General features: G+C 37.6%; 1 protein-coding gene across 1 annotated transcript in view; it reads right to left on the reverse strand.

Annotated features, from left to right (window-relative positions):
* LOC106883922 (uncharacterized) overlaps positions 1–10,596 on the reverse strand; it is a 137,875-nt gene extending 127,279 nt beyond the window's left edge. The window contains exon 1 of the mRNA XM_014935066.2: positions 8,703–10,596. Coding sequence (XP_014790552.1) covers positions 8,703–10,339 — 1,637 coding nt within the window. The 5' untranslated portion in view covers positions 10,340–10,596. The remainder of the gene's footprint in view (positions 1–8,702) is intronic.
* Between the last annotated feature and the right edge of the window lie 59 nt (positions 10,597–10,655).

A 10,655-nucleotide genomic window follows, 5' to 3' on the forward strand; every position in this document is an offset into this window, starting at 1 on the left:
TATATATATGGAGACATACACGTATCGTCGATGATCCGTTTGAAGTGTAGGAGGGTCTAGAAACTGTCTCTGTCTGCTTGCTACTACATATGCACGTAAGCCAATAAGTGTAAACGTGGTACAAGCTGCAACGTCATAGATGCATGTGAGTTTCACCTCTGCATATATAGCTCTTGAACTCCACGTAATATGGAACGCAGAAAAACTAGTTCAATGGTCGAGTCGTCGGTGACTAGTCCTTCAACCCCATCAAACTTGCTTGATGAGGAGACTGATTTTTCGACACCCTTCGAGGTGAAAAGTAAAACCGATCACAGTGTAGAAGAACCCCTGGGGATTCAACGGCCATTTAATATAGCGAAGTGTAAATGGTACCCTCCTGTGGTAGTGAAGACAATCCATTTAAGTAAAAGAAATCTGAAATAAAAACTATTCAGGGAAGACTTGCAAGCAGCTGATAGTATTTTTCACAGAAATAATTATGACATGATGATGTTATATGCTTCGTCAAAATATAATTGATAACGCTATAAAAATGTATGTATGTGTGTATGTGTGTATGTATATATGTATGTATGTATATATGTATGTATGTATGTATGTATGTATGTATGTATGTCATTGTTCAGTCAAATCTCAAGATTTCTTGCTAATAGAGAAAAAAAGTTGTTTTGTAACCTTGATCCAAAACCGTTTCATTGGAATTTCAACATCAATAAGATATTACTGCATGCATGTGTGTATATGTCCAGTAACTGGAGTCGGTACATTCTTTTGTTTTTCTTTTCCTTTTTACTTGTTTCAGTCATTTGACTGCGTCCATGCTGGAGCATCGCCTTTAGTCGATCCAAATCAACCCCAGGACTTATTCTTTGTAAGCCTAGTACTTATTCTATCGGTCTTATTTGCCGAACCGCTAAGTTACGGGGACCTAAACACACCAGCATCGGTTGTCAAGCAATGTTGGGGGGACAAACACAGACACACAACAAATACACACATACACACACACACACACGCACACACATACACACACACATACACACACACACGCACACACGCACACACACGCACACACACACACACATATATATATATATATATATATACGACGGGCTTCTTTCAGTTTCCGTCTACCAAATCCAGTAACAAAGCTTTGGTTGGACCGAGGCTATAGTACAAGACATTTGCCCAAGGTGCCACGCAGTGGGAATGAACCCGGAACCAAGTGGTTGGTAAGCAAGCTACTTACCAAACAGCCACTCGGAGATTTGTATGTATTGTCTTATGTATGCATTCTCATGCATGTAGTTGCATACCTAGTCTTGCGCATATGTACTTAAATGATAACCCTCTGGAAAGTTTTACACATGTTTTTGTATGTATATATGTATGTAGGTTTGTAACGCTGACATGGTTGCGATGTGAAGGAGTTTGGTTTACAAGTATGATCTCTCGAGTTCTGGCGTACGCTGAGAAACATGGGGTAAGAGTCTTTACCGTAGCGATGTCCCGGCCCTGATCTTTAGTGAATTTGTGTAGACGGAAATAGTTAGATGATCTGTAACTGAAAATCAATGGGCCATCTCTCACACACTCTCTCATGCTAAATGTACTTTAAGCGCCCACATGTCTTATGGTAGACCCTGCCAATTAGCTCATTAATTCATTTACTGATGACAGTGATCGAATAGTTAGATTCTGGTACATCGAAACGGGGGCTTAAAAGAACTGGCGTCTTTTTTTTTATATATATGTATATATACACACACATACATTCATTTGTGCATATCTATGAAAAAATTGTGTTTGTATATTTATGTTGAAGTACATGTGATGTAATATTTATTTAAGTTAATGCTTTCTGTTAGTATTCCAGTATAGAATAAACAGAGATCAGTGTAACACAATGGGTTGTGGGTAGTGATAGAAATGAGTTTTTTGGAAGTAGAGGTATGCTAATGGCTTAGAGGGTGGGGATGGAAAGGAGTGTGAGCTTAGAATTTATACCCCTTCCGAGTGAGCTGAAATATAAGGGTACTTCTACATTTCCTTCACTATTTTGGAACCCTGTCTACAATACTATACAAGTCCCATAAACAGCGCTGTCTCAGTATTTACTAAGACGGATTGCCCGTTTATCCTAATCTTCATTTAGCAGCCGAGTTATATTTAAGTCTATCCTGAGCTTATCACAACCTTACGATCATGTGTACAATATCATTTGCTCTTAGGATGCCCCCTTTATTGACAGTTGTGTACTAATTTCAACTTTCGAGTTGTGTGAGACAGTCAATTTTGAAATAATCTTAATTAAAATGCTATTTTAAACCATACCATAGGCGGTTTTGAAATAATTGCCTCATATTTTTAATAACGAATTTAATTAAAACTTTACAGAAACTTCGTAACACTTATCTGATTAGTGAGCAGTTGGAAGACACAAATTTTTGGATGTCAAAGAAAATAACTACTTGTCGTTCTTGTAGTGTATATCACTACTGGAATGTCTTTTGACCAGAGTTCTTCAAAACGCATCCTGACGTCTCAAATAAGTAAGGTTCAAAACAACTGCTATCAAACAAATCCATTGTTAAACGAACTGCAGTCGTTTTTCGAGGGACACATTTAGATACACATTTTCCAAAGTGTTATGCCCTTATCCAATACAATAAGGTTTACATTTCGTTGCTGATTCACAGGCTAGGTACAGGCCCCATCGTCGGTTTTCGGTTGGCATTTTAAATCCGATGCAAAGCATGACCTGAAAATACCGCCTTGCTCATTTGGAAGCTAGCAGAATCAATAAATAAATAAATAAATAAAAGCGCGGAACCATTGCGATAAGAAAGGAGCATCGATATGATTACTCGGTTTGCAAAAGACTAGGGACCAAATCTTTTTTGTAATTACCCCTTACCTTCAGTAATGAAGGTAACAACAGCTAAGATTAAGGCGTATAACAACACATTTTAGCACATGTAATTCAAGCGTTCAACCTCATGCCACATGTATCACGCTGAATCTATCCAAAAATTACCTTAAAAACAGCATGTATCTCTGGAATACTCAACCACATACCCGCTAATTTAATATGTTGTCAAGTTGAACAAGCAATTGGACGTTCATATGTTGAAATCTGCGTGTGATTCAATCGTATTTAATATAGGAATAGCAGCTGTATTTAACCAACATTATGTGCACATATGGCGTTCCATACATGAAATTTTTCGTAATAATAAATTGTTAATACTGTAGACAACAAAATTTTTCGAATGATATCAAAAATAATGATTTATTACTTTGGTATGAATATGATATTAATAATACCTAGCGGTACATGTGGAGGTTCCACATTTTATAAATGTTTTTATTTCTATTTTGATGCATAAATTTATTCTCAAACAGTTTCATCGTGTTAAAAGTTTACGATTTTGTCATCAACTTTGTTCCATATTGAAGTTTGCCGGGGGAAAAAAGAGAAAAAAGTGAAATTGTTCCATTATGTTAAAAATATCGATAATGTCTCAGATTTACTTTCATATTTAAGGTTACTGAAATCGTATCACTACAACATAAGACTTTACACGATGAACCAAAAAAAAAAAAACCACTCATTGAACTGATGTTTTAAACAATTCCCCCTCGATACTTGGTCACTCTACTTTCTTAAGTAGCAACCAAATCTCCCCTCAAATTGCATTTTACAGTGTTTTTATTAAAACGAAATGTTAGATTTTTTTGTGATCCTTCGTATACTGTCCAGGGGAAAACAGAAAAAAACTGAAATGTTACCGACAGAATGTCTTTAATAACAGAGTAGAATAAGAGGTAAACAACAGCAACAATAATAACAACAAAAACAAAAAGGACAACAACAACAACAACAACAACAGCAACAACAAAGACACCAACAACAACGACGACGATAACATCAACACCAGCAAATCACTTCCTGCTGTCTGAGATAAAGTAAGGTGCCCACGGTTGTAATAATTTTGATAAGGACAACGCAACCCACATATCGCGTTCGATGCCCAGACACCGCCCGACAAAAAGTAATTCATAAAATCCATTCTCACCATTCTGCTAGTCAAGCAAACGAAACACGGGTATCACCAAAAGGAATAAGAAGAAAAAAAAAAAGAAAGAAAATACAATACAGATTTTGTATACAAACACAAACTTACAACATCCCTGCCTACAGATAATACTGCTTACATTAGAGTTACAAAGAAGTACAGCAATACAGACTCACATTAACCCGTTGAAGACATTATTATTATTATTATTATTATTATTATTATTATTATTATTATTATTATTATTATTATTATTATTATTATTATTAGGGCGGCGAGCTGGCAGAAACGTTAGCACGCCAGGCGAAATGCTTAGCGGTATTTCGTCTGTCTCTACGCTCTGAGTTCAAATTCTGTCGAGGTCGACATTGCCTTTCATCCCCTTTTGGGGCTCAATGATATAACCGACTTAGCCTCTCCACTGAAATTGCTGGCCTTGCGCCAAAATTTGAAATCATCATTATTATCATTAAGGCGGCGAGCAGGCACAATCGTTAGCACGCGGGCCAAAATGCTTATTGCCATTTCGTCTGTCTTAACGTTCTTGGTTTCAAATTCTGCCGGGGTCGACTTTGCCTATCATCATTTCGGGGTAGATATGATAATTACCATTCAAGAACTGGGGTGGATGAAATCAACTTGATCCCTCCTCTAAAATTTCATGCCTTGTGCCTATAGTAGAAAGGATTATTACTATTATTATTATGAGAGGAGGAGGAGGAGGAAGAAGTAGAAGGAGGACGTGAGTAATGATGAAGAAGACGGTGATAAAGAAGACAATAATAATGATGGCACAACGGCGACAACTTGGCTGAGGATGAGTATAAAGAGGAGGAAGTGGAAGGGGAGGGTGATTATAATATTTTCCCATAACGTATGTTCTATAAAACTTTAAAAAGAGGAGAAACTGAATTTGTATGTGATTCATACCTTTCTGAATGTCATTGGAATGAAATGAATCCATGTTTGGGTTAGTATCTTTATAGTTACACAAACATGGGTTTAGTATCTTATCTGCATGGACCAACAAGTTCTGTTTTACAGCACACAGATATCTCAACAGCTTGCAACAACTTCACCGTTTTCTGAAGCCATACACTTAATAAGGCAGATAAATGGATGATCACCAACGGATCGACACTGATCTTAGGTCCTCTCTATCACGATAGACATAGAGCTAAAAAACTACAGCAATAACGAGCAACAAAGAAACTTCAATGTGGTCGTTTGATTTGTTAGAAACCACAGCCAGATCCTCCTCAAATCAAACACCAGTTTTTTTTTGTTTTTTTTTATAAAAAACGAGAGTACAGATATGGCATAATACAGACATAAATAGAATGATCATGTTTGGAATGCATTGAAGATAGTAATGTTTTAACAATAACGATAATAATAACCACACAAAAATTATCATCGACCTCTAATTTACCAGTACATTATTTTATCGAGCCCGGAAGGATAAAAGGTGAAGTTGACCTTGAGAGAATTCGAACTCGCAACAGAAAACAAGAACAAAGAAAAACAAAAAAAAACTGCTAAATATTTTGTTTGACGTACTGACGATTCTTTCATCTCCCCACAAGTGGGAACTCCATTAATAGTTCTGTTAGCTGGCCCTCTTGAAAGCATTATTAATAATTTTTTCTTCGGTTGGCGCAAAGCCTGAAATTTTGGGGGAGCGGAGACAGTCGATTACACCGCTTTCGAGTCTCGACTGGTACTTATTTTATCGACCCCAAAATGGCGAAAGACATAATCGGCCTCGGTGGAGTTTGAATTTAGACCGTAATTACGGACGAAATGCTACTAAGCATTTTATCCAGCGTGCTAACGATTTTGATAGAAGACCATTTATTAATGAAGTAAATAATCCCGAACGAATCAACGACGGAACCAATAAGCGATCACTTGACTTGCTGGAGAATAATCGCCTAATGTTATTGAAATCCCTCTCTGAATGAGTGAACGAACAAATGGATGAATGAGTGAATGAGTATTCTCATCTTCATGGCGGATTGCCGGTGGACTCAGACACAATCCGATACATTTTCATGCAATCTTCGGGTCGATAGGCTATTAGTACTCTTCTCACCTGCTCTTCGCAGGTACTCCTAAGCAGTAAGGGTTTATGCTCGGAGTTTACCTTCTATTAGTCTTCCGAGACTGCCAAACCCAGATTGCCCATTCATTTATGCCATCGGTACAGCTATTTTAGATCAATGTTTCTCAATCGTTTTTCGATACCTATGCCTTTTGCCGGTTCACCATTACAATTTTTCCTACATGATAAGAATAAAATTACATTGTGTGTAACGCTATGAATTGCCTAAAGTTAAAAGACTTGCTTCTATACAACAGGTTTTGCCCTAACATAATGAGTTTGCCTAAGTTCCTGAGTGTTGTAATGGACGTCGGAAGTTCCTTGGACGATTCCAGCAACACTTATGTTTTTTGTTCTTTTTTGTTTTAATGAAAAAGGTCCCTTGTATTTTACTGAGCCCATCTCCATTACTGGATAAAAGGAGCCATTTCTTTTGTATTTAACTTTTAACTTCTTTCAGACATTAGACTGCGGACGCACTGGAGCAACGCCTTCAGGTGTTCAGTCTTTTCAAGGACATCAGTACATATTTTTAAGGCTGGTCGCTTTTGCCGAATCGCTTAGTTACAGGAACGTAAGCAAACCAGCACCGACTGATAAGTGAAGGGTGAAAGAAACACACACACACACACATACGACGAGCATCCACACAGTTTACATCAACCAAATTTATTCATAAGGCATTGGTAGCTTCGGAGCTTAAGTAGAAGATATTTGCTCAAGGTATCTCGCAGTGGGACTGAACTCAGAACCACGTGGTTGCACAGCGAGCTTCTTAAGCATACGGCCAACTTTTAACATTAGCAATCGTTAAAATTAACACTAAGGGCAATAAATCGAACAAAAATAGTGCAAATAATGATTAAAAAAAGTTCAACATAAATAGAAAAAAAAAAATAGTTTCCAAATTGAAATCCCTAAATTTGATCTCATAGGGCTCTTAAATTTATTTCATTCCCGGTTAAATATTGCTGTCCTAGATACACTATGCTTGTAAAAACAAGTTGGATGCCGAAGGACCGTCTTGAATGAGAAACAGATGACTCAGGACTAAATAACAGGAACAAGAACAATGAAATCAACAGTACTTTTTAGCATGGTCACGGGACCTCATGTTTCAAGGACAAATTTAGCTCAAGGCCAGAAATTTTGAGGAAGGTTGATTATATCGAACTTAGTGATCAACTGGGACACGTTTTATTGCCCCAGCACCCTATTTTCCGAAGAATGAGAGGCAAAGTCGACCTCGGTAACATGTGAACACAGAGCGTGAGGAACGGGAAGAATTACCGCTAAACATTTTATCTGGCGTGCTAACGATTTTTCCTGCATGTCGCCTTAATAATAACAATAATCCTTTCTAGCATATAATCCCGACAATTTGGGGGGGTCAAAGCTAGTCCATTACATCGACCCCACTGCTCAGTAGGTAATTATTTTATCGACTCTGAGAGGAGGAAAGTCAAATCAACCTCAGAGGAATTTGAACTCAGAACGTAAAGTTAGACGAATTGCCGTTAAGCATATTGTCCGGTATGATAACGATTCCGGCAGCTCACGGCCTCAATAACAGCAGCAGCAACAACAACAACAGCAACAACAACAATAATAATAATAACAATAATAATCCTTTCTACTATAGGCACAAGGCCTGAAATTTTGGGGTATGAAAGGCAAAGTCGATCTCGGCGGAATTTGAACGCAGAACGTAACGCCAGACGAAATACAGCTAAGCATTTCGCCCGGAGTGCTAACTGTTCTGCCAGCTCACTGCCTCAATAATAATAATAATAATAATAATAATAATAATAATAATAATAATAATAATAATAATAATAATAATAATATCAATAGCAAGGGTTATCAGGAGGGTTCTATGCACTTGAAAGACTGCTGAAAACTTGTGAATACCTAAGGCTACGGATGGTAACACGCTACTCACATAAAGTCGACCAGAAATAAGACCGAACCTGAGCCAAACTAATAATAATAATAATAATAATAATAATAATAATAATAATAATAATAATAATAATAATAATAATAATAAAGCATTATCGCTGTGAAAACTACATCCATTCATGAATTTTTTTTTTCTTTGTAAATACATGTTTTACCTGTGAATTTGCGTGTGTAAATTGGGAACGCATACGAGTTTCTCTGCCCTAGGTGTACGGAAAGCACTCGGCGAGAAATGTGAGAAAATTTGAAGAAAGAAGAAAAAAAAAACAACATAATAATGATAATAACAATAATAATAATAATTGTTTCGAGTCTTGGCAGTGGACAATAATTTTATGGGGCAGTTTTTTTTATCGATATTACTGTCTTCAATACTTGACTGGTGCATTAATGTATCGATTCGGAAGTGATGAAAGGATTTGAACTGAGGACGAAAGAAACCGTGACTAGATGTCGCAAGGCATCTTGTCCGACGTTCCGACAAATCCTGTTCATCCACGACCCTTACGATATTTACAGTAATGTCAACTATAAAACAAAAACTCTTCACTTACCTGTACCATTCTAATCCGTTGTGGTAGTGTCGGTCAAAGAAATGAGGTTCAGGACCAGGTGCTCGTACATCCGGGTGTAATCGTAAGAATTCCAGCACGGCACGAGTCCCACCCTTTTTTACACCTATTATGAGAGCCTGTGGCATTTTCCGGCTAGTGTGAGGTATCAACAACTTTCGTGGGTTGTTACCAACACCCGAGTTTGTGAGGTCTGACTGTGGCACAACATTGAAGAGCTGGCTCGAATACAAAGGGAATAATGATGCTGATGAAGAATTAAAAGAAGAGGAAGAAAGAGACGAAGGGGAGGAGGAGGACGAAGAAGAAGAAGAAGAAGAATCGTTCGTTAGGAACCACTGAGATTTTGATTTGGTGTCACCACCTGCGTGAATATATAGTTTACTTGATGAAGAATACAAGGTGTTTACATTGTGGGCCGGTAACACACTCATACCATTAGCACCGACGTTAACCGGCTTTTTATTCACATTGTCAACACCATCGTCACTTTGTGTGCCATGAAGAGGAAAATTGTGGGCCCAAGTTCTGTAGTTGTACCCCAGTTTGTTGTTTGTACTGTTCACTCTTCCGTTGCCTGTAATACTCTCCTCTGCAATATCGTGTGTTTCGTTGTTTTTGTAAATGTGGACCGTCTTGAGGTGACCGCTGCTTCTGAAGTGGTCAGCTAATACATGATGCGCAGTTTTAGCTCGCTGCCTTCTGTCAGCCGCTTTAACCCAATGTTCTAATTTTTTCCCATGTAAATAGTGATTTTTAAAAACCAAACGTCGTTTAAAGTTGTGTCGATGACGTCGTCTATGCTTGTAGTTGTTGCTGTAAAATCCCTTTTTCAGATACGGCAAGGCTGGAAAATCGGTTTTCTCCAATCCTTTTGTTGGTTTCGGTATCACAGGAAGAGTAAAAACGGGTTTTACGAAGGGTAGGGGTCTGTCCAATACATTTGACTGTATTGCTGAACGAGTTGGTACAGATGAAATATCATTGTAAATTCCTGTAACATCTATTTGGTGTTTAATGTCTGTTGGAGACACTCTAAAATGTTGGTTTTCCTTCTGGACCGCGGCCAGATCTTTAGATTTATACCTAAGTGTATCAATAACATGTGGGTTGATGAGAGCCCTCTTTTTGATTCTAGTGGTAAGGCGTTTGCGTGAAAAAATGCCGCCATTGTTATACGGCTTATCGTTACCAATAATACCGACGTTATTTTCTTCTGGGTATGTATTATGCCGCTCTTGTTCCTTATTAAGCCCACCAACATTTCTATTATTCGGGGTTTTGTCAGATATCTCCACCTTATTTACATTCAATTCACTGTCGACGCTGCCTGTTTTAAGATCCTTAATACTCGATTTACTTCCGTTTAAGTATGTAGTAGTATCTGCTTCCTTTTCTGAAGAATCTTGTATATAATCCAATGTTTTCGCTGTCCGAAGGATCGTCGAGGACTTATTCCTTTGATCGTCAAGTCTGAGGTTTATTCCAATCGTAGGGGAACTGCCTTTGTTTGTCAACGTCTCGTAAAACTGATAATGATAACTTGGGGCTATGTGGGCTATTAGAAGAAAAAGAAATACAAGAACCTTGCAAACACCGTTACGTCTAACTAAGGTCATCAGGCCCTTGCAGAAGATCTACATAGCCATAAACTGCAAAGTGTTCCGTTTCTTCTTTAGAAAATCAGCTTATATTGAACCAGGGTAGATGATAGTTCAGATAAACAACACACGCGGATAAGTAAAGGCGGTTGCATGACCATGATACAGAGGTAGAGAAGCGTGGATTCATTAAACGTGTGCCAGGTACTTTTTTAAAATTGTCCTTGTTTATGAAGGGAAGTGCTTCATACACGTATATATGTATGTATGTATGTGTATATATATATATATATATATATATAAATATATATATATATAATATATATATGTATAT

The sequence above is a fragment of the Octopus bimaculoides genome, chromosome 7, assembly GCF_001194135.2.
Source record: "Octopus bimaculoides isolate UCB-OBI-ISO-001 chromosome 7, ASM119413v2, whole genome shotgun sequence".
Taxonomy (NCBI): domain Eukaryota; kingdom Metazoa; phylum Mollusca; class Cephalopoda; order Octopoda; family Octopodidae; genus Octopus; species Octopus bimaculoides.